We start from the raw sequence: 26,334 nt of genomic DNA on the forward strand, positions 1-26,334 counted from the left end.
TGAAAATTTTTATTTTCGTTCTTCGAGTTTTAATTAATTCACGAACACACAGATGATCGAGGGACAATTTCTTCCTTCGTATTTTTACTCAAAATTTATCATTCATTTTATAAATTTCAATCACATGTACTTCCAATTTTAAGAGTATTAATTAATCCTTTACAATATCTATCAATTTACTAAAATATTTCATCGGAATATTAAGCTCTGCATTAAATGAAAAATTAACGAAAATTTGTATTCTTGTTACTCGAACGAGTTTTAATTAATTCAGGTACGTATAAATGACCGAGGAACAATTTCTACCTTGGAGGGTGGTATAAAATTTCTGCAACAGAGGGTTAATTACCAACGTTAACGAGGCAGTGTTTAGCGCGGTCATAGTAAATCCTTTTTCTCGTTTGAATTTGCAACCAAGGATGAGGATGTTACTTTTTGTCGCATCACCGTCGTCGTCTACGTCTTTTTCGTAGTTGCTCGATGGCGGGGGATGCTCGGGTGGGGGTAATAAAAAGCCAGAAAAAGTCCGAGGCTGCATACCTTACATAGTCGCACGCCTCCACGCGACTCGTGTCCTGCGAACCGTCGCGGTGCTCTGTTCTGTTCCTTCCTAACGGTTTTACCCGGTCGGGGGACGCCTTATACCCTGCACTTTGAACCTCTCTCTTAAATCTTTATTTAGCAAGAACCTTTAAGGGTCCTCGGTGCGTTTAATGGCACCTTTGATGTTCCGGCCAAGTCGGCTTACGATCGTTTATGATTAAACTATTTCTCGAACAGTCGACGCTGTTAAGCAGGAAAGGCCAGTTCTTGCGTCATTTCGAAACGCTCGTAGTATGACGAATTAATTTTTTACCCGGTTTAATAATAGCAATTCGCGAGGAAACGACGAAGACGTAATTTGCACGTTTTTTTTTGCCGCCGTTGCGCTATAGATCATTCTTTGGAATGTCCTTGCGCAGCAAAATAGTATTACGCGTTGCATCCTTCTCAACCGGCCAATGTGAGACGAACTTCATCCGAAAATTAAATATTCTTTTTCTATTTTTTCAAACTTTTAAAATTCTAGATATATACATTTGCGTTGCAAATTTTTTAAATTAAAAAAAATTTATATATTGTGCGCAATTTTTCCAATAATGTTTGAAACATCAAATCTAACACTGTAGACCATAAACTATCTCATAAAGGAAAGTTGAATTATTGTTTTACAAAAAATCAGCCATTATAAATAATTTCAAATCGAATTACTAATCTTCAAGTCGCTTCTATTTTGCACTCCGACTAAATATTAAACGCGTTAATAAATTGAACCGAATAAAGAAAGTCATGGAGCCTCCAGATAAATTGCAAAGATGACCTTCCCCAGCCGTCAACCCTGTCATCCCCTTTAATCCATGTTTGTCCTCGTTATCGTTGCACACCCAGGACTTCGGTCGAAAGAACAAAATTAAACTCTGTTTTTCGTCGGTTCTCTAAACCGCTTTTCGTGACAGGACAGCCAAATGAAGGAGCATCTCGCGCTGAAGAGAATCGTTCATCGTTGATCAAATCTCCTGTCTCTTTTGACAAAAACGTCGCTAGCGTGGCCAGTATCGCGTTCATCAAGGGAAACTTGTCATGACCGTCGCGAGTAAGAAGCCCACGGGTGATCCACGAACCCATACAGCCGCTCGATTTACTCTATTTCTCCGTGGACGCTGATGTAACTACGGGGTGAGGCCGCAAGAAGCGAAATGAGGGTATAACGTCCGAAAGAAAGGAGCGTACACAGCCGCCAACTAGGTACCACTATTATCTGTACGAGAATGCCAAGGTCAACCTCATTCCGAGCCAACGGTGACCAGTATCGGTGCATGTGCCCGCTTGCTGACATCGTTCTGTTCCGAAGCTACCAACGATTTTTACCATTTCTCGAAATTCACCATCTTTTGAAAATTTTTTCAGTCGATGTAGCTCAAAGTTCAATCATGACAACAGGAGTCGTGTTCGTAGTATGTTATAATACCGATGATGACTCAAATTGTAAATCGGTTGAGTTATCATTCCTTGCCTAAGTCTACAAATATAATTGTTTCTGGAATAAAATTAATCTCAAAAGGTGACTTATTTTATCCTTATTTACGAACACTTCCTAAATAAATTATGAGTTACCAAATTTTATTAAATCGAGATCTACGGTCTATGTATGCAATAGTGTTGATATTCAGTCATTTGCAGAGTCTTAATATATTATAATATCGACTGTGACTCAAACTATAAATCGTCTCAATTATCATTCCTTGAGTGAGACTAAAAATATAGTTATTTTTGGAATAAAATTAATTTCAAAAGATGATTTATTTTATCCTTATTTACAAACTCTTCCAAATTTTATTTCTCAAGAAAACTACAGAATGCTCTTAACATGCAAAAATATAAGAAATACTTAAAATAAGACACGAATTATTACATTTCTCGGTTGAGATAACTCTCTAAAAAACTTCCATTTTATTAATTCTATTAATAAAAATATGAATTTGTATAAAGATTCACATAATCTAATTATAAGCTGCCAAATTTCATTAAATTTGCGGTCCATGTACGCGATAACTGACAAATTTTCAAAGTGATATCTCTCGATGACAGAAGAACGCATGACAAATTTTATTTTACATTTTTCTTCCGTTTCGTAAAAACTCACCCCTTCGTAATCGTTTACGACCGCATGGACACCCTGTATAACGAGCAAAAATCTATTTGCAGAGAAAGTTTCTAACCGACGATCTAGTCGGTTCTTACTTACAGAATTTCTTTATAAGGTACAACAGGTCGCGGATTCCTAGAAGCATAGGTGGTAAATTCCGGAGACTGATCGCGACTGTTGCTATAGCATCCTGTCCAAAGGGAGAGATTTATGGCTGTGCTTGTCACAGTCCAGGACAATCTGCTTTGTGGATACTTCTGTTCTAATTGAACAAGTTTTTCGATGCCTACTTGAACTTCAGATGGGACAATAGCCATTTTTATTGCGTACACTTTTGTTACTTTAGTTGTGTGCTTTTTATAACATATAACCTGCTTTTTGCGGACGCAACTTTTGATTTTTATATTTCAGAAAAATATTTCAAAATCGTTAGTAATGTGAAAACTAATAGATTTCATTGTTTTTGAAACATTTTAGTATATGTACAATATTTAACACAAACAATTTCTGCCAACATGTATATAACAAGGACCATTTTTTCTCTATTTAAGATGTTCGGATTAACCTCGTTTCAAAGTATCGTTGTTCACTGCTCAACGAACTATGAATTGCAGTTCTCGGTCGAATTACCATCATTAACTATGTAGCATAATCTATTCGAAACTGCAACTCATCGTTTCAGGTAGGCATTTTTTCCACGACTGATAGAATCGTGATCTTATTTCGCGTTCACGATAAAGAAAATGCAGATGCATGTGTGTAGATCGAAAACTTCGATCGTGCTTCGAGAACAACTATTGTTCTGTATTGAATTAAAGTGAAACCTTTATTACGCGTATCTTACTCTTTATAGTGTCCATTATATTGAAAAAGAATGTTGAAATACAGAGTTACAATATTATACTTCGAATACCAATGTTAGATATCTGAAATGACCCTTTTTTAAAATCTTTTTCAATCAGCTTCTGAAATTATTGAGACACTAGCATTCTTCGTATATTATAACTAGTCTGCGGATCTTTATGCAAATTCATATTTTTATTAATAGAATTAATGAAACTGGAGTTTTGTAGAGGGTTGTCTCAACTCCTAAATTCATATCTTACTTGAAGTAGTTCTTATATTTTTGCATGTTCTGTAGCTTTTTAAGAATTAAAATTTCCCCATAAATACATAAACATCCGCAATCTAATTATAACACGTCGAATGTTGATTTAAACATGCTCTTTTCAAAATAATGAACATATTAATATTAATATCGACGAACATTGCTGTATATAAATCTTTGTATTGCTTTTAAGATTTCCTGAACACGGCTGAAATCAATGATCGATACGTAAATCTTTTTCCATCCCGTGTGGAGTTATTTATGTCCAATCTGATTTATCATGTTCAACAAATTGTATATAGAAAAATCTTCTGTCTTTTCGACCTATGAACTGTTATAATTTGTACGAAGCTTCGTTTTCGAGAAAATCGAGTTTGAGTAACAGTTTGAAGTAACAGTACTCGAGTTGGACATTAACTTAAGTAGAAATAATGATTTTATCACGAGGAATCACACTCTCGTCGATTGTACTACGAATAACATTTCAATTATGACACACTGTCATCGAGAGTCTATTGTAGGGTTCGGACAGTAGAATTTTAACTTTGAAAATCGACGCTGATTAGCATTGACCTTCGACAAATATTGTTCACTGGGCAATCATTAGTGTTATGCAGTTGGAAAGGAAACGATGGCAAACAGATAGCGGAATGGAACAGGTGGTTTTCTATTCAACTTTCGCACGCGACTATAGACGGCGCGGATAGAAGTTCCTATGAAAAGTAACTGCCATTTGTGCAGGTGCATAGTGTTGGCATTTGGCGTCGCGGACATTGCCGGGCGATTACTATGAAAGCCTGGCTAAGGTTGCACCGTTATCGTCGCGCACTTTTGACATCAAACAAAACCACAAAAACCGCAGCCATTGCCTTCTATCACGGAACACGGAAGACTCCTAATATGCGGAAGAATGTTTCTGCCATCTCCGAAACATTCTTCGGAATCTTTCTTCACGACAAGGGCAGCGTATTCCGCGGCATAAAACGTTATTAACCGAAAGAAACAAGCGCCGTTGGAAATAATGGTACGTATGTATCTCGAAATTGAAACACGAGCATTGGAACGTATGTACTTGTATTCGCGAAGGAAAAGCTTCGACGAAATCTACAAATAAGTCGTTAATAACCATTAGCACTCAGTATGATTATATACAGTTATTCCCAACTTGTATTCGTACACTTATGATGGTGATTTGAAATGAAAGAGACTTGTTTCTTAGAAATTCTTTTCATTTATTTTTATAGCAAATCAATTATGTTATTTATGTAGTTTTATATTCTTATGAATTCTTTATATTTCATTTTACCAAATGTTATTTATTACACTTATGTTACGAAATAGTTTTTTTTTTAAATATTAATAAGCAAGTAATTGTTAATTATACAATAATAATAATACCATAAGAATGTTAATTATATAATAATAATAATAATGCTCAAGTATGTAGTGTTTTCCCAAGCTGTCACCCAACATCTTGTACTAGTTGCGATTAATGTAGCTTCATTTCATTGATAAAACGAGAATTAATATTTACAACGTGGCATAACCATCGACAAGTTTTAATTTTAATTTATTCCTATACCAGTTTCAAAAACAACGATTCCATTCATAAGAAACAACCTATTTTTTAATTTATAGTGAATCACCATTATAGTGTACGAATACGAATGGAGGTAACTGTATGTACATATGTATACACTTTTAAATAGAAATACAAAAGAATAAATTGTACGGTAAATAATGAACGTCAGAAAAATTGTATTTTATTTAACTATAGCACCACATCGATAGAAGCGAATCCTAAATAATTTTAATAATCTGTAGGATCACCTCTTTTTATTATGAATTGAAAAATTATGATCTGACAAGCTACGAGTTTCTTAAAAATTTCTTCCTAGAAACTCATTGTTTATCATACCCTTTTAACCGATATAATTGATTCCTTTTGCATTTCTGTACGAAACTTCGAAACATTTAAAAATGTTTGTGCATTGGAAAAAGGTATTTCCCTTAACACGAAAATGACAAAACTGTGAGAAAGATGTTCGAAGGTTTTTTTACAGTCACGGAGGTTGACAATGATTGATGTATAGTACTTATTCTTAGTACGCGATGCGCAATCCATAAGCACTTGCTTCTCTGAAACGAATGTCTATTTCACACTTTTTGAAAACAGAACGTGCATTGATGGTTGTGGAAATAGAAAATAGGGTTAAGAATAAACTGCTATAAACCTTTTACATTTTTGGAAATTTTATGAATTTTCATGGAATAATACTCTAAGAAGAAATGTTCTATAAACTTAAAGAAAATAGTGTGGAAGTCGAATTGTCACCAATGTTATTTTAATTCATTTAATATTTTGTTAAAGGGAACCATACCAACCCGTATGATTACTTTTAGTTTGAATTTGTTTGTTTCCTTTATGAATAAATCTTTAAGGGTTAACTATTTTCATTCACAAGTACAGTGATCGTTAAATAATAACAAAAATACAACTGTGAATATACTGTACGCGAATGAACGTTCAAAATAAACAACATTCACTAATCAGCAGTGAAATCACACTTTAATTACCAAGTGTGAACTGGAAACATTGAAATTTGCATTCGCTGGTCAAATTAGTAAAGGTAAACATTTATTGATATATGTACCTCAATTCATTCAATGTTACGGTAAACATATACAGGATAATTATAGAAACGGAGGCAACCTGTAGATCTTTTACACAATATTCCTAGACGCAATAAACATTTGGATTAAAATATCAAAAGTTTCATAAAGCTTTGCAAACGAGTCCTGTTTTATACTTTGTGTTCCCCGACGCTTCACAGTTAAAAAATAAATATATGTTTCGAATATGAAAAAAAATTCTTTGCATTCAATATATCTCTATTCATTATCGGTCTATGGATATTGAAATGATTTTCTTCTAAAGAAACGTACTGGAAACATTGAATAACGTTGAATCTAGTTGTTGATTTTCTCGTGTAATATTTGCATTTGAATACAGCCCTGCACTTCGTATCTCTGTTCATTAATCTTTGCATGTTATTAATGAATGTTTACACCGATTCTCGTTGTACTCAATTAGCAACGAGAGCAAAGCAATACGTTTGGTAAATGCTTTTGATGATTTAAAATAATTTCATGATGCATTATTGTTTCGCTCGTAATAATATTTGATAAATTATGAAATCATCGATCATCGTTATTTTTATTAACAACGAAAGGGGCTCCTGATCGATAAAGTTAAACAAGGCGTAAGAAAAATATTTAGCGACTCGTACTTTAATTAACCGTGTCGAACAATTTTACAATTTAAAAATAATTCTGTGGTATATTATATTACCGTTTCGCTCGTATTAATATTTGAAATATTGTAAAATTGTCAATTAAACGAATTTTTCTTAATAAGAGGAACGGGTGCTGACTAATAAAATTATGTGAAACAAACTAAATGTATTTCTTGATTAATATTTATAGTAACTTCTGTTGTAGTTTGGTTTATTGTAAAGGAATTTATTTTAACACATATTCAACTGTACACGAAGAGTCGCTGTTGTGTTTATAATACGGCTGACGAGACGAAAGTGAGTGAAGGAGCGTACAGAGCCGGAAATCGGGAAACAAGAATAATACAGAGATCACGTGACACATTACATAGCGTTTACATACTATACTAAGAGATGTCACGATTAGTATGATTTACAACAACTTCTTTAGAATTTAGTATATTTCTTTCGCTTCGTATGAGCATTGTGGTTCAAAATTGTCTGAGTTACGAGTTCGGAATTATTTTTACCGCGCGTCCAAGATTTCTTTCTTTAGGATGAAAAATGGGAAAACAATCCGGCGTGACGGCTGTTAGGGCAGCGAATGCACGAAAAATCGTGTCAGCTACCGTGCACGAGAGTAAAAAACTTCAACTATTTCAGTCTTCGTATAAGATTAAAAAAGAAGAGAAGCAGAAAGGAAGCCACTGATTCAGCATTTGTCGCAAAGGCTTACCAAACGTTTTACTGTTTTCGGGAAACATCCAATTTTAAAACCTAAAACACTGACCAAACTTACGTTTCACGAGTTTCAATATTCGATGTTTGAAATCGCATTAAAATGTTGTAAACTGAACGAAGTATCATTCATACGATACACATAAGAATTTATTTTTTTAGAAATGAATATTTACAAAGACCATAACCAAACATTGACATGTAAATAAGTGAATTCAAATGGCTTGTTTTGATTTCAATTTGAATCTTCGACAATGTTTTATTAGTTAAAAATATTGTAAGTTTAAGAGCAAATATATGATGTTCCAAGAAAGGTGGCTCTTATTTAATATGAATTTCGACCATCTTGTTCGAAGTCCTCTTATTTACATATAAAACTTAATTAAGAAATGAGAAACTCTGGATAGTTAACTCCAGAGTTTTTTCTCAGATTTCCGAGTTACACAATGGATTGTACGACTCGCTTTCAAACATTAAATTGTTGTTAACCAAACGCAAGCATACGTAAATTAACATAGTTTAAGAGGTGGTAACGTTGGTCATAAAACTAGAACGCTTCTAAGAACCCTGGGCAGTAAACCTAGCCTTAGGAGTACAAAGAATGCAATAAAAAACAGTTTCATTATTCGTTTACTTCTATTATTTTGCATCTAGTTTCTCCGTTTCAAACTGAACGAATCACCGCGTTACAATGCTTGCTTGTTCCTTTGTCTGCGACGCAAAGAAACAACCAAGCGCCGCGGTCATAATCGCAGGTCAGGTGCACGATGCTCTATTATGCACAGAGGTACTGATGAAACATTGGAATACCAATTAGAGCTTTCGCCACTCCATGAATATAAAACATTTCTCGGACTGTACCTTTCGCATAGTCTCACACCTTGGATTTCAAAAATTTAGACAACAAAACGAGTGAAAGGAAGGCTAAGCTCGATTCTCGATGGTACAAAGTACAAAGATGATAGAAACGCTGCATAATGATTTTTTTAAACTTTGGCTGCGGATGCATTCGTCATTGACATTCGTGAAATTTCAATTTTTCCACTTATGCATTTCGCAGCGATTTTACAAACTTATATGGCAGAAAGCTTCGTTTCATCGTATGACTGGTATAAAATGCCATTTTATTCGCACAACATTCTTATTCACGGTGACAATAGTACTTCTATAGAGTTATTACCAATTGGACTCAGAAGCAGCTGCAGTAGCTTTAAATAAGAACATAATAAAATTCAAATAGGTTACGTAGAAAGCTACAAATTTTAATGTATTATGTACTTAGATACTTTTTCAAGTTCGATATATTGATATTTAAAACAAGATTTAATACAAATATGATGACAAGTTGTTTATTGTCGTTGCTAAATTGTTTATGTATCAAATAAATAAGGAAACTGATTTCTTGAACATAAGCGTGGAGTGCTCGATGAAACAGAATTCTCTGTTGTATTGACCAAGTATTTCATCGCGAACTTGCGGCCATCTTGTTTAAGTTCCAGAGCTACGATTATTTACTCATTTCAGCATAAATAAATCACTGATAGTAGAAAATTAAGCAAGATATTAGTATGTACTTCTCTCAAACTGTTCCAGGTTTACTAAAACGATGAATATTCAAAACATTTCAACGTCTTAACCGTACAGATATCCTTTTCTGTGTGACAAGCATACTTACTCCATTAAAAGTAAGTGTACTGGAGTACTTATAAGAATACTCATGTATAATGTCTTCAAAATAAAACATTGACTACAAGATTATAAAACCACACTTATTATAAAATCCCGTTACAAGTTTTCACGTCGGATAAAAATAAGTTTGGTTCACCGCGAAGGGTAAAAATGTAGCAATAATTTATCTTTCGGTACAAATGATTAACTAAATTATCTGCGAGCGTCCAATTAACGTACAAAAAAAAGTTTCTGGGGTACTTCGCGAGCGTGGTGTCAGTGTGTCGTGCGGTTAAGAGCTGTCAGAGTAGTTCCGAGCGATCAGCGCTCGAAGACGGTCCACTCGACGTCTCGCTGGAGAAGACTTCCTCTCTCGAAGACTGCCAAGTAAATAAAAGGTTCAATGGGCCGCGTGGTCGTTTCGGGACGACAGGAAAATACCTTGAATTCCGTCGGGTACGTCCTTCCTTCTTCGTCATTTCGATCGTCTCTCTTTGAGACGCGGTCTTGTTTCGCTTTTTCTGTTTTCGTAAGAGCCCGGGCAGCGGGAGACGCTGCACCAGCAGCAGAAGAAGAAGAAGAAGAAGAAGAAGAAAGGGAGGAAGAAGAAGATAGTTCATGAAGCTGATCGTTCCCTTCGTCTCCGGAGGTCGAATAACATCTTGAGATCGGGCAGGATGCATTGTGCCGCGGATAAAATGAACGCGCAAACCGTTCACCGAACCTGGAATTCGCTTCGGAAATGAGATCCGAAAACTCGTTTCCAAGTTCGCGGAAAAATTTAATTCTACGTCTGTGATCGACGCAAATTGCGCGCTTTGAAGCCGGTATTATTAGGAGTCACGAGGAGAAATTACGGGAAAATAAAAATAATGCGTCCATCGACAAATCAGCGGAACCGAAGTCGTTCCAAAGTATTCGTTTACCAATGCAGAGGTAAACGGTGTAATTGCTGGCCGCCCTAGGAGCGATCGACACAATTTTAAGAAATAAAAAAGTATCGAGAAGTGGCTGTATCTTTGCGTTCATTTTGTGTTTTCACAAATAGCTTTTAGAACTGTTTTTGTGGAAATAGCAAATACTAAATTCTCGAACACGGAAGGCAATAATTTCATCAGTATTAGGGTAGTTTTGCCGACAGATACGACCGATATGACGGACTAACCGCGGAGATCGCTAAAAATGTCTCTCAGGGATCGTATTTTATGGCAGTATCATTCTCCAGAGTCCGAAGGTGACCAACGGTACCCCAAAACTGGTTCCCGTGTTTAATTGCACTTCGATCACTATTGTGCGCGTAAAATATCATAATAAAACTCTGTTCCCCAGGATTGGAGAAGTTTCGAATTATTTCTTGTCGAATGAGTTTTTCGAAATCGCGGCGAAAAGGGATGAGTCCTGTATTTTTCAACAAAGTTTCGTCGAAACTCGAAAGGGAAATACTTGGCGGACGAGTAGCCGTATAAAATTTCCTGCAAACAGTTACAAACTGAAAACCTGACTTTTAATCCCTTCAGAGGTACCGAAACGTTCGCGTACTTTTAGTTTCCCGAACTTTTTAAAGTACTGTAACGTTGGAAGCGACTACCAGAATACCGAATAAATATTCATAACTGGCTGTTACGCACAGCTCCGTTCGCTTTCGAGTGTCCGATGTACAAACGAATCGCGCAAACAAAACTGAATCGCGCCTGGGTATCGAAGATTCGCCGTGTAACGGAAACGCTTTTAAATTTAATTTTCCAACAAATTGTATTATAAACGTTTTCGTTGCGAGGGCAAGCATGAGCGAGATATCATACGTTTTATAGTAGACGTGCCCGACAACCCTTCCCTCTTCCGGCAGGGATTTCGCGATGCCACGCGGCTGATATTTTAAATTGGTTTACTTTAGGGACACGTTTTAAATTCGCGACTCCTATAGCCATTTTTCAATGTGTTTTATTTACTATTCTTTAGTGTCCGTTCGAGCAGAGTTGCGACGATAAAAGCATACCTTCTTGATACACGCGAAACAGAATAGTGGTTCAACGGGGTATTTTAATGCAAATGTGTGCTTATTTTTGCGTTAGAATTATCAGAAAAAAATTTGAATAAAATTGGAGACCTGAGAATAATAAATCGTGTAAATAATGTGTTCAGTATTATCAAAAAAATATTTGTATAAAATCGATGGCCTCGTGATAATAAATCGCCTCTGAACAGGAGGTTGCTGCATAGAATTAGTAACGAAGAAACGAACGTCAGAAAATCGTCTTTGTCCCGGAATCCGGTGCTAAGACCTTCCGATTAATTCGTCTTCGATGCGTGTTCTTTCTCCAGGACCCTGGGAAGAGACGTTGCTCTTCTACAGAGGCGCGCGCCATTTACGAGCTTCACAAACGACGGCGTTCTTAATTCACCGGAAGGTATTTAAAGTTTAATCCGAAGAGTGCCATTAGGATTGACCAAACGCCTGGCACCAGACCGAGCGTAAAGTTCGAAGTGCAAAGTCTACTACTCCCCCACTTTGGGGGGTCTCTCGCCCAAAGAAGTTGCTCCTGCCATTCTTAGTAATCCCGAAGAAAAAGAGTCCGTGCCCGTCTCCGTTTGCTACCAACGGATATCGAAGCCTTAGGCAGACAGCGAAATCTTTTAGACAACAGGAAGATGCTTTTAGATCGCGCCTCGGAGGATCACGGAGACGGAAGCTACGGCTTCATCCGATGGATACGGACTTTCCTGCGTCTCGATTGTCACGCAATGTTAATCGGGGGGAAGTTAACTGGTTCCCTTGTGCGTTTCAACCCCTTTCGATCTCCAGTTTAGATATGGTTAACTGTCGAGTTGATTAAGAGTTTTAAAACAATTGTGGATACGTTGTGATTGAAGAATGTAAAGTAGGTGTATTGAGAAAGATTATTCGGAGAATTAATTTTCATTGTAATGCAAAATGGTATGAGTGCTATAACACTCAAATTTATAAGTCACATTGTCATGCATTCAATTCTATATAGTTTGTATTTTTTGAAATTATTATGTACTTTAATGTAATGGCTGAAGAATAAATCATCCATTTTTGCAGCTCATTAAAATTTTTACTGTCTGCGAACGTCTTAATGATGTATTGATTGCATCTTATTGTTGCACGTGAAAAGTTAGCGTAAGTGAAATTTAGAATTATAAGAGTGGTGTAGAGTAAGTTTTAAAGAATAAAAAAGGTATCGAAGAATTGTATAAAGTTGTTTACTATTGATTCTATTCTTTCAACTTTCATAATTTCGTTATAAGTTCTTTCTTGGTTTAATTATGAACGAGTGCAGTATCAAAATGATTATAAACTGAACTAGCTGTTATTTTCAACGATTTTGCCGGAGAAATGCAGTTTTCTAAAGGGTGACGAGCTACAGATTTTACATCCGGTTTCCACAAATGCAGATTAAGTAGTCGGCACCACAGCCGACGTAATTCCGGCACTCCCGCATGGAAAGTAGCATTGCTCAAAGTATGTTAATTTCGCAGGAAAAACCGGAAGAAAATATTATAATTTTAAAATGTCTCAAGCGCGTACAGATTCCAAGGGTTTAGATTAAAATTTCAGTCTACTTTACATCACTCTCAAAGTACTTTACCTTTTATTTCGATAAAAATATAATATAATGAACTACGATTATTATTTTGTACCGTAAATTTTTCTATTTGATCACACTTGACGATGATTCAGTCACGAACATACGTATGATAATTTTTTCTCGGAGTAAATTATGTAAAATTAATAAATTGCACGGAAGCGTTGATTTATCGGTACAAGAGCGATAATTCAAAAGAACCATGAAGAATTGCACGATAGGTGTCGTTTGACAGCGTTCGCGCTTGTGTGTAAATCGTCAGACGTGTACCAGCGGAAACGGACGCGTTAGGCTCGAGCGTTTTGCACGCTGCATGTGGCGCGTTGCGTTTTTCTCGCTCGAATGCATACAATGTATAACCTACATGTAGTCAGTTGCATTCCAAAGTAGAAAACGCAACAAAAGAACGCGATCCATTGCTCTTTATGCATCTGTTTGACTACGCGAGAGTATTGACAAAGCGCGTACAGTACACGGTTCTAACAAGCTGAGTAAATCTGTCTGTGTCCATTAAATTTCAGTGGAAAACGATCGTTTAAATCGGGTTTTAGTTATTTTTATTCGATTATCTTCGATTGGATGATCTAATTTTTGGTAGACCTATCACTTCTTTATACTCAAAAAATAACAACGTAACGAGATACTATTTGGTACATTCATTGTCAAATCAAAACTTTCAAAATTAATTTTCACAGTTTCTTTCAGAGTGAGATTTTAATAAAAATTAATTCACGAATTCTAAGGAGGTTACAAGTAAAATTACATGTAAAATTTACGTAACAGGATACTATTGTCAGATCAAAACTTTGAAAGAAATTGTGAAAATTAATTTTCAGGTGCTTACAAGTAAAATTATACGTAAAATTTACGTAATAAGATACTATTTGATACATTTATTGTCAGGTCAAAACTTTGAAAGAAATTGTGAAAATTAATTTTCAGGTGCTCATAAGTAAAATTACACGTAAAATTTACGTAATAAGATACTATTTGATACATTCATTGTCAGGTCAAAACTTTGAAAGAAATTATGAAAATTAATTTTCTGAGTGAGATTTTAATAAAAATTAATTCACGAATTTTTAGGAGCTCATAAGTAAAATTACACGTAAAATTGTCGTAACAAGATACCATTTGAAACATTCATTATCAGATCAAAGCTTTGAAAGAAACTGTGAAAATTAATTTTCAGAGTGAGATTTTAAAATTAATTTAGGAATGTTGAGAAGGTTGTAAGCACCATGATAAATTTGAAATCATCTGGTTTTCGATCTAAAAGTCAAGAGTAGAAGGAGCAAGGCTGACGACAGGCGAGCAAAAGGCTGAAAACGAAATAATAAACTTATTAGAAGAGATGCAATCATCACTAATCCTTTCGAAGATGGAACCTAGAAGCTTGTAGACACGTTCGATGAATCGAAGGGTTTGCTAGCTAGGAGTTTGCAACAAGTAGGCCGAACTAATAAGGCGAAAATGAGTATAATCCTGATGAAACCAATGCCGATACGTACACTATGTATAAACCCTACTGGGTATCGCATTACAACCGGCAGTAGCAGCGGGATGTAAGTCAAAAACTGTTGGACACCAATTTAATTGGAGATCGTCAATCACCATTCTTCAATCTTGTTCTAAATGTTCGGAAGGTGACGGTTGATGTATGTATCTGCATCGATAACAGACCCTTAAATCGTAATACTATTAAATATAGTTAACCCGTGTCCAAAATAAACGATTATCTTGACCGTCTGAAGGAACCCAGGTATTATTTTATGCTACGGTTCGAGCAGTGGATATGCATTATCGAGTACTAATTAGGCTCTTTATAATGCGTTCACATTTTAACTACATTTGCATTGAAATATTTTCGAAACTGTTAATTGTACAAAAAATGTTTCAGTACGTTACAAAGTATCATACATACTTAACTAACTATTTAAAAAGAATCGATATTACAAAATTCTTCGTTCTGGTTCCAGAAACGCCAAAAAGTCCAAGTTTAATGTAACGTTAAGATAAATAATAAAATTTAAAGCGCTACGTAAAACGTAAGGAAAAACTGAGACTCGAATAAAGAGAAACAGAAACAAAAAATTAAATATCCAATGCAAACACTGTTTGTACGATTATTAATGCTCGTAAATGATATTATGATTTACAAATCGAACGCTTTGCTGGCCTCGTTTGCGCAGAGTTTAAGATGGTTGACACTCGAATCGAAATAAAATGAAAGGTTAGGCGAACAGGCGCACAAGTACCTTTTCACATCAACGAGGAACGGAGTTCAGAAGTTACATGTTAAAGCGAAGGTAAACGGGTTGCGCACACCGTTCAACCCGAACTTATAACTTTAAAACGACGATGAATTATTCAAGGAGATACTCAACTGAATAATTGATACACATGGGAAGTCAATGGGCGCCTGTACGTACGTACACACACGTACGTGTACTCGAGAGTCGCTTTTTAACCAATCGGGAGCATAATGTACGTTCTTATCGTTTACTTGCCGAGCAATATGCGTACCGCTGAATTTTACACCCAATTAATTTTGTTTATTATCCCCCTGTCGCTCGTAAACCGTTACAAGCAACAATATTTAAAATGTTTTATTTTTTGAACGGTATATAGGTTAATTCACCAGAAACAAGTTAAATGGGAAATTGTTAATTTCAATGTTTTCAATTGAATTCAACTTATTTTTTGCATATATCAATGATAAGTTATATATTTAAAGTATTTAAATTTCTCTTACAAGTCTATGGGTGTATCATTGATATAGTGAAATTCATTTTGAAAAGACTTGTTCACATGGTAGACAATGTATTAAATAGTACACTTTGTTTTTAGGTAGCTCGCACTCAAAATTAAAATATTAGAAAGAGGGTCACGAAAAATTCAGTTAATTTTCTTCTTCCACTAAATCAGAAGTATGAATTTAAGAATTAGGGCAATAGCAATCTTAAGGGATTCTGAGTTTTAGAACAATGTCGTTCCAAATATTGCGAAGCCTTGTCCTGGCTATATCACAATTTCAGTAGATTGAAATTACGAGGACGCACAGTCCTGAGGTTGCTGGGACGTAGTTGATGATAAGCATTCTGTGGTTTAATGGAATCTCAATATTGAACTATCATTAATTCCAGTGATGAATCACTGTGGTATAAGTTAATGGCACAATATCCTGCGAAATTGTTTGCCTAACTGAATTTACGAATTCTAAAGCGACAAGAAATATGATAAATTTGAAAAAGAGAAATATGAAAAAAGTAAACAATATTTAACAGTGATAGAAATTAACCAAATGTATTCATCGTATCCTTTGTATTTTTCGTATAGAAAAAAAAAACTTGTGTACTAAGAAATCATGAAGAGTTAATTTTTTACCACGAATTTCGAGCAAAATCAAAATAATAAAAAGGAATAATTCCTAGGTACTATACAGAAATAAAAATTACTGTAAATGTTTGGATATCTAAACTTGTAAACTTAGTTTAACTTTCTCATAATACTAAACTGTATTAATAAAAATTGATATGATTTCTGATAGAATGAATACTTGTTTTACATCTGTAAGTGTAACATAGTAATTATTTACTTATTAGTGCAAGGATTTTTCGAGTATTTACTTTGGCCAGAAGCTTCCATTAATTAATTTTGTCTATTAATCGTCAATTAATTACAATAAACACGAGAAAAATCTCATTATTCGTTCTTTCGAAACTCAATTATGAAAAATCTATACAGTGGTCTAAAAAGTTTCCATCTTGCTCCTGAACGACGAGAATCGAGCTGCATTCTATAATTACTTAAAAACTGCAGTTAGTTCTCGTTGAATGCTTTCTAACTAGGAAAGTTTCGAAGTATTCCAGAATGGTGTAAACGATGCATCAGCTTTAAACGACGACACAAGTTCTAGTTTCCACTTGAAACCTACCAGCGGTTGTTCACTAGATGCAGACAGAGTTGGTCACGTACAATACCTTGAACAAGATCCCTAGTGAGGCGGCACATTTGTGGATCTATTAGCCGCTCAATTACCCAAAATACTCCGAGATACGCGTATCGGATACAAAGACCCCAAATAGTGTTTAGAGATTCGTCTTCTGGCCCATAGAATCAAATGATTGATTATACCGTGTTGTACGTATCAAGGAATTCGTTGTACATTAATTTCTCGCCTAGCAAACGCGAACAAAAGAAAAGAGAACTAAGGAAAGTGCTCCAAAACGTCCAAACTGTAATGCAAATCTCATTATCAGTATCAAACATATTATATTTCAATGATTTTCATTATAGAAGAGAGAAACACGAAATTAAAAATGTTAAGATATCGAAACTTATCAGTTTTTAAAGGACATTGATGTATGTATGTAATATAATCTAAAATAAAAAAATAAAAAATAAAAGAGAAGCTAGAAATGAATTTATAAAAAAAATTTATTTAGTATCTTTTCGAAACTTTGAGGGCTCGAAAATAAACTTTTAGATTTTATTAAAGTTCGAATGCATAACGGAATTATAGATAACTTTTCGCAGTCAATATAAGACGAAATATAATTTCCTAGATCGTTGCTAATTTTCAAAGTGTGTACGCGTCGCATAATTAAACGTAGAGTATAAGCATATTCTGGGGTAGACGATGAAATTCTGATGGAAGTAGTCAAAGGAGCATTGAAGAGAATGTCTTTGTTGTTCCTCTCTGCGAGGTTGGTTTTGCTGACTAATTAGCAGGGAATCGAGCATGCGGAACATGGAGAGAATCGTGATGTCGAGTTAAGTATATTTCAAATTATCATCTCTATGATGAAGACGACGTCAAAGGAACGAAAAGTGACGAGAGTAACGAGTTCTTCGTCGTTACACCAGACACAGGGAACTCTAAGGACGCCATTTTGCCGCTGTTTGGGGAAGCAATTTCTGTTATTGTCTATGGAGTCACAAATACCTGTATTACCAAACATCGTCTAAGTAATTTATTTACTTGCTTTGAAACGGACTTTCTTTTCATAATTAATAAAATTCTTAGTTTTCTATTCGTCCTTTAAAGCAATGAATAACGAACTGAGAGTAGGAGAATTATGAATAAATTTTATTTAGGTAATGTAACTTCGACGGGGAATGAAAATTCAAAAAATCTTTATCTTTACTTTGAAAAGGATTTGACAAGTAATGGCAAATGTACTAAAAGTAACGAAATCAGGTGTTTAATAACTTGATAAACATTGTCTGAAGAAAAATGCCAAGCAAATCCCTCAAATTGTCCACTAAAACGAAATTTTCCTTTCAAATAATTGGAAACTAGTGCATCCACAATTTGTCACAGAAGTTATTTTTAGAGTCCTATCTAGATTTCTTTTCTTTAGCATCTAATCTTGAGAATTTTTTTAGTAAAAAATCATGTCATGCATACATGACATTGATTCTTCATAATTTCTTAGTAGACGAGTTAAATGTTTGTTTTTCTATACGAAAACTACAAAAGATACGATGGATACATTTGGTTAATTCCTATCCCTGTTAAATATTGTTTTTGGTGGGGTCAGGCATGCCATCGACGAGACTTTTGCACCAGGTACAAAGACGTGTCAACGACCCGGTCGATTATATTCGGTCCAATCCTTCACATTATAACAGGTCTCTGACTCCTGGTTTCTACGTTTACTCTTCCTTCGCTTCCTTCGTTGCGTGCCCGAGAAACTCGTGTCCCGTACATTGATGACTGCCCAATTAGCGAAACCAATTCATTATAACATAATCCTCTCTCATGGTTCCTGCCTCGTGCCTTCGAAAATCGATAATGTGACAGACCCGTCTCTTCGTGTTAATAGCTACTCCCATATTGCTAATGCCTATTGCACGAATTGGCCCCTTCGATACGCGTCGATTACGTATTCCTTCACTAGCTGATACCCATTTAACTTCTTAAACTTTATTTCCAACAAACCGTGTCAGGAAACTCCTCAAAATTAAATTTAAAAATATTTTTACAAACAGAAAGTGAAAAGGATCGACAAAATTCTGATAAAGTGTTCCTTGTTTTTTAAATAATTATTCTATCATAAATGTTCGAATAATTGCCATTCCACGACAGTATACAAAAATGATTCGAAATTTTTATTTTGTATCGCTCAATTTTCTAATAATCCCAGTCGTAAAAATATCTAAACAGTTTATATTGAAAATCATCCGCGATTAAAATTACTGTACCGATTTAATCGTAGGGATAGAATTTAATGAATGTGCTATACGTTACGCGATTTTTTGCCGTTGGTACGAAAATCAAGGCTGCGTCAGATAATCGGGGATGCTATAAAGATTCACGATTCGATAGCGCTTAATACTGAAGCATTCTGCGTTCACCGATACGATGTTCATAAGTGCAACACCTGGAGAAAATGTCCAAGTCATTATCTATGAGATAAACATTCTGAGATCTTGTCTGAAATTATGATTCCTCCGGTAAGAAGTAGTCTCATTAAACAGAATGTCTGGGCTTACGTTGTGCCTCGACTATTATAGAAACGTACGTAAGCGTGAAGATCTTAATCGTTCATTAATGTTTCAGCGTAAACTTGAGATATTATTTTAAATATTTATTAAACTTCGTTACACGTTGAATTTAGTATTCTTTTTTACGTCATGGATGATAATGGGGATCCAAATTATTTTATACTGACACAAGCAACCCCTTGTGTTTGTGATATTCCTATAACTGTTATTTTTACCCAATCGAACGGATTTTATTTATTTGTGATCACTTAGAAATATTTTTTAATAAATTTAAATGTTCGTCGTCGTCCATAAAATCGAATTTACTAGCAACAGTGCTTAAATTGACGCCGTTAGACATGATTCTGTATTTCGTTTGAACTTCGTAAAGGATTTTATTTGCAAAGAAGAGAATAAAAACATCTTCCATTTGGTGGAAGAAATATTCTTGTCTCGTTAAATATAAACAAATTTTAATAGTTAAAAATTGAATATTTATAGGGTGCAATTATTTTACATTCCCCATTCTACTGCACTACCGATTGTTATTATAATATTTTAATATTGTAATCAGTGTTAAAGGAGAGTTCCGTTTTGGGAAACTGAGAAAGGAGGATGTTAAAAAAGTGCTGTACCTTGCCAGGCACCTAAACTAATTATAAGGCATCATTCTACAGATTCTGCACTTCGAATTGTGCACAATTGTTCAACCACATTTTTCACGACTTTCCCATCACATTTGCTATAAACAATTGTGTACAATTCGAAGTGCAGAATCTGTAGAATGATGCCTTATAGTTATTTTAGGTGCCTGGCGGGGTATAAATTTGGTACTTTGTTAACATCCTCCTTTCCACCGACGAAAATTGCGATTGTTTTAATTGATGCGTTCGTCCGGAGTGACGCGTTACAAGAAAAATTGTCGAAATTAAAACGAGGCAGTTGGCACGCAGCCCACACACTTTACGTTTTCATTAAGTTCATGCGTACACGGTGAAAAGTAATTTGTCCGAGGCACGTGAAAGGAGTGAAATTACACGAACGTTCTATAAGGCGGTCGTAGACAGACGCAATAGCGCACTGGATACGTTTTGTTATGTCGCTTTCGTTTTAATTGCCGACCCTTGCAAATCGTGCTGAAAATACCGTGTCCCTGAACGAGCGAGAAAATATGCAAAAACGTTTAATTAGCTCGAACGTTAGCTATACTTTTGAAAAGTTTTAATAGGTACCTTCCCTTTGCTATGCGAATTGCTCGTTTCAGGTTCGATAAGACCTCGATATTTTTACGTAACGAACGCGGTAGTTTCAAATTCTTTACGCTAATTTGGCGCGGAAGTCTATTTGTTTATTAAAAAGACGCAACGCAATTACCCGAGTCGGCCGGTAGTTTATTTATCCCGGCGAAAAGCAGTTTCTTCTATCTAATTAATTAACCAATTAAGATTCGAGGAAAGGGCATTCGTACCTCATTGAAGAAGCATCCACAGTGAAATATTAATTCCTATACTTTCGCAGATCGAGTATCCTGGGGAAGAAATTAATTATCGACACTTTGCAATTAAGATTGCTGTTAGAATTATACGTTATAATACCGGCACTTCTATAGTGAAAGAAATCTCTCGTAATGTATATTATAAATATTGATTATACTCAGGAATATTAAATTCTCGATGTATGATCAAAGTGAAATAGTATCGATTTTTTTTTTCAAATAGAGAAAATTAAGAAAAGAAATTGAAATTAAAAAATATTTTATTTGTACTCCAAAACTCGAAAGATTTTTTCACTAAATGGATTGATTAAATTTTTTTGAACTTACTATGCTGTTGAGTAATATGCAATCAAGCGTTATACAAATGCACGCAAGTTCAACAAATTTTACTGAAAAGTTATTTTACAATTTTTAGTTTCTTTTTCACCCAGCGTCAGTTGAGTTACAGTTATTGACATATTGTGGAGAAAACTCATTAACGAAGGAATTTTACTTATGCCGAGAAATAATGTAACAACAATGAGGCGTATGATGAGATATAACGAGCTATTCATCGTCTAAATTATTATGCATTACACACTCATTGTACGTAAACTGTGCGCAAATAAGCTCCATTCACGCGTTAGCGGAGCCATTCGAAATGCCCATATCCTTGAAAAATAAAATTTATATATAACGTTCGATATTCAGAATAAATCTAAATATTATCGTTTTGTTTTGCACCTGAGTCTATAAAATCGCGAACAAACGAGCCTTGTCTTTGACTCTCGATTCGATAATTTAGTCTCAAATAGATATTAATAGTATAGATATCGACCGTTAATAGGGTTCACATTTGTTAACAATAGAATGTTGACCGTTCGCATTAGCATTCCGCGAAGGTAAATCCGTCAAAAGCATAATGGTCTTCGCTCTAAAACAGATTTTGCTCAGGTCGACGGGGGACATCAAGAACTTATGACACGTGTGTACGATTTATTCGCATAGTGGATCTGAACGCCGAGTAATATCCTGCACGCGTCTGTCTTTTCTCTGTGTCGGTGCAATTTGTCCTGGATGATGGCTATGTACTATTGCAATATCACCAAGGACAACTTGCGACTCCCTTTTTTCCCGCCTTTTTTCTTTCCCCATCCGGCATGCGTTACCGCAGATTGTGTCGGTCACCGATATAAAGCGGACGTTGGAACAATTTTTTACTCTACTTCGACATGTGTTGCGTGAAAAATTCTCTCGTTCGAAAAAAAACCACGTAGTTTCGCTGGTTATAACCATGTATTGAATTTTTAAACGCCACAAAAAGATGTACTCGGTTGTTTTATACATTGGGATTCCTCAGTCTGTGTACGTTAAATTATATTGTTCTACAAAGAAATTTAATATTTCTAAACTAATTATATCATTAACACTTGGGTTATTTTAGTACAAGTAGATGAATATTGAGTACTTTGAATAAACTGTTTCTTGGGGATGAACAAATTTGAAATTTAAAGCTTTTGTGTCAAATTTGTATAATATATGTAAACCTTTGATAATTTGTATAGGACAGCTTCTGTTTAAGTATAAATTCTAACTATATCTTCCTCTTACTATTTATATCATTAAACATCACGCTTGGATTATTTTATTGCAAGTAGATGAGTATTGAATACGTTGAATAAACTGTTTCTTGGGCTTGACAAAATTTGAAATTTAAAGCACTTGTATCAAACTTGTATAATATCCATAAACCTTTGAAAATTTGTATAGGACAGCTTCTGTTTGAGTATAAATTCTAATTATATCTTCCTCTTACTATCTTGAGTATTATAGAAGGTAATATGTACAATATAAATTAGTGAGAAATTCTTGCAAATTTTGTCGTAAGCATGCAATAGGGATTGTAGGCTACGTAACAGGCTGTAGAATGAAAAAGTGCACTCACCTGTTCTGCAGATTCGGTGATGAAAGAATGGCAATATTGTATGCTGAAGTGCGCTCTAGGTTCTCGAGCGAGGAAGCTGAATTGAGCGTGCTGAGGTTCACAGGTTGCGTACGAGATGCGCCTTAACGCGTGCGCCATTTGCACGCACTGAAAAATAAAAATGAGCGTTACACTTTATCAGTATCCTACAAAAATTCTAACAAAACTTTTATTACAATATTATATTCGGTGTATGGTCAGAAAATTGACAGAGATTTTCATTTAAAATTTACCTGGAAAAGAAACAAATCTTTTTAGATATTTATATTTATATTTTTTAGCTATATGTATACTCCATTATATTCTACAATTAATTTCAATTATTAATTATGAAAAATTACAAAAATAAGATTCGATTTTCTTCCAATTCTAATGAAACTTTTATTAAAATATATATATCGATATTATTTCTTATAGGGTCATAAAATTAAAAGCAATTTTCCTTTAAAATTTATCTAGATAAGAAACAAATTTGTCTAGCCATTTATATATTATCTCCAATGTATTCTACAATTATCATGAATTCTACACTTTCGAGAGAGACAAAAATAACAAAAAATTCCATTTTCTTAACAATATTCTGAACATTATTTATTTCTGGCACATTATACAAAAGCTCGACGAAATCAAAGTAGAATAGATGGGGTCTTTCCCTTGCAAGTGTGACTTCAATTTTTATCACAATAGTGATAGTGTTGGGTGGCGGAAACGAGGGACAAAATTACACTTGAGTTCTCCTCGTTCACAAAAAAATCTACTATCTAAATTTTAATCGTTTCAGGAGATTTATTTATTCCATATAGATAAAAATTTATTTCCTTCCTATTTATAATCTCTAAACCTTTTTACAAACAATTGCATCCTTTATTTTCTGTATATGGGTTATTGATGATATTAAATTTTTAAAAATACGCGACGAAGGATAGAGAAAATACATTTTATCTTGCTCTACATCTGAGGAGTGATTTCACCTATGAATCCCCATTCAATTCTAAGAAGAATAAAGTCATATTTTGCGTATAGAATCTTTTATCAGAAAATCATGAAATTCAATATAAGTGAAATATTAAATCCATTAAAAATAAAACAAAAAAAATAAATATTTCAGAAGCTTTGACTGTTGAAAACGAGAAAATCTGAAGCATTAAAAAAATGATAGCGAGAAAGTTGTGCAACGTCGTTAGCTTTTCCCTGAGCAAACTTTGCCCCGAGACATTCATCACTAGTCGGTAGGTCAACGACGTCTCCGAGAAGAAGTTAACACTTGACAATTTACACACGATGTTCCAACGATATTAAAAATAATCAAGCGTCGTTAATTTCACGTGGCGATCGCCTGGGTCCCGGCGAAGATCGTAAATCCAACGAATTTTCACCGTGTTTACCACGTCGGTTCTCCCTATTTGCAAAACGGATGGTAATTGCGAGCTTTCCTGCCCTTTTGAATACTAAATAAAAACGTCTACCGAATAATGATCCGCCACTCCGAACGCACGGGAAGGTCAGGAGATCAAAGCAGCTTGTTACGTTTTAGTCTGGAGATACCAGGAACATTTCTCAAGCATAAAGTAGCGACGTCTCTCGCGACACCGTTCCCGCGCGTTATCTTGTGTTATATATTGCGGGGCTCGTTGAATTTCTCTTTGCGATTTTATGCGTTCTTACTAGTTTTCACCGTTTGCCAGCTTCCGCGCGGCTACGACTCCTCTCCGCGCGAGTTTAAAAACTTTGGTGCCCCTTTGAAGTATATCACAACGTTCCTCAAACGTTGGTTTATCCCGCGGTTCTAGCCAACGGTACTAAAAAGTGTACGACCACTGTTTGTAAAACAAGCAAATTCTACGTGTTTTATGTTATAACGGTAGTAAAAAGTCCACGTCAACGTTCGAATAAAAGAAAGTTGCATTTTCTATGCCACTCGATCAAAGCGTTCAAGAATTTAATAACGTGAAACATCCTTTGCTTCCAAACACAATTTTCGCAATTCTAACAGTAAGTTTTTAGGGGCCTCTTCAGGATAAAAATTTGAAAAATATATAAGGATAAATATCGAAAAAGCTTTTTGAAACGTTCAACGTTGCTAGAACTTGCGAGGAATAAATTTCTGATGCATCGAAAAGCATGGAAAAACTATTTTATTGTCAAAAGAAAAAGTAAATTGTGTTTATGCATCGAACAACACGTGTGATTTCTATTAAAGAAACAATGGTGTCTATATATATAAAAATTTTAATACGGGAACTGGTAAACTGCTGTTTCATTATTGCTTTGTTCTCGCTAAATCGAATGATTAAACAACGTTAAATCAATGTGTTCCGTTATGGAGCATAATGATTGCTGCACGGGTTGTTTTAAAACTGTGCATGAAAATAGCATCCTCATTAAGCTGGATAACTCATAAATATCACTTAGGTACATCAAAATGTCAGAGGTATCGCTTCTCGTTACTTGAAAGACCATTCTGACGAGTGTGGGATGAGATTCAAGTATGAGGAATTATATGTTTTCAAGGATAAATGTGCGAACAATAGACTCTTCCTCCAACTTTCTTTGGCAATATGAGCAATTTTACAGAATCAAATCTAGGGAATTTCAGGTTTATTTTTAGGTAAACGCAATTGTAGACCATTATACTTTTAACAAACATTTTAACCTCATCGGTAGAAATATTAATTTGTACAAAATGGTATACATATTTCTGATCAAGTAAGTTTTGTATAGCAGTATTTAATATTTTTATAAAAAACGCGAATGGACTTTTTACGCAACCTAACAAGTACACTTAAGTGGTATAAATATATATACATTAATGGTATTATTCCCTGTGTATTGTTAGGAATTAATTAAACGAACAATGCACGAGTGTACTGGCGTCGATTTGAAACATTGAACACAGAGTTAGTAAAAATAAAGGGTAAAAGCATTAGCAAACAGAAGAAAAGTTTTATTCTGCTATTATAATGCATGACTGCATCCCGCACGAGCAATGCACCAGAAAATTAAAAAGTTTAACCGAGAAGTTGTTACTCCACAAGCATTAACCGAAGCGATTACCATCTGTTTCGTAATTTACTTAATTAACCAGTAATGATCAAAAAGTGAATTTGAAAAAGCTATATCCGATTATTTCATATAAATTGGAAGCCTTTTTTCTTAAAAGTTACATGCTTATGTGACGAAATGTAATGATTTTGTTGGTTTTATAATCTTGAATTTATATATGGTAGGAGTACATAAATTCTTTGAAAGTAAATAAGTATAATTAAATTAATTGTTTCGTTACATGTTGATTGTAAATACG

The 26,334-nt window shown here is 34.7% G+C and overlaps 1 protein-coding gene across 1 annotated transcript in view; it reads right to left on the minus strand.

The window, feature by feature from the left end:
• The window catches only part of LOC122395962 (tensin-1-like), a 134,497-nt gene that overhangs the window by 59,332 nt on the left and 48,831 nt on the right, over positions 1-26,334 (minus strand). The window contains exon 2 of the mRNA XM_043394016.1: positions 22,995-23,141. Coding sequence (XP_043249951.1) covers positions 22,995-23,132 — 138 coding nt within the window. The 5' untranslated portion in view covers positions 23,133-23,141. The remainder of the gene's footprint in view (positions 1-22,994; positions 23,142-26,334) is intronic.

The sequence above is a fragment of the Colletes gigas genome, unplaced genomic scaffold, assembly GCF_013123115.1.
Source record: "Colletes gigas isolate AHSC1104 unplaced genomic scaffold, ASM1312311v1 Colletes_gigas_Sc00001, whole genome shotgun sequence".
Lineage (NCBI taxonomy): Eukaryota > Metazoa > Arthropoda > Insecta > Hymenoptera > Colletidae > Colletes > Colletes gigas.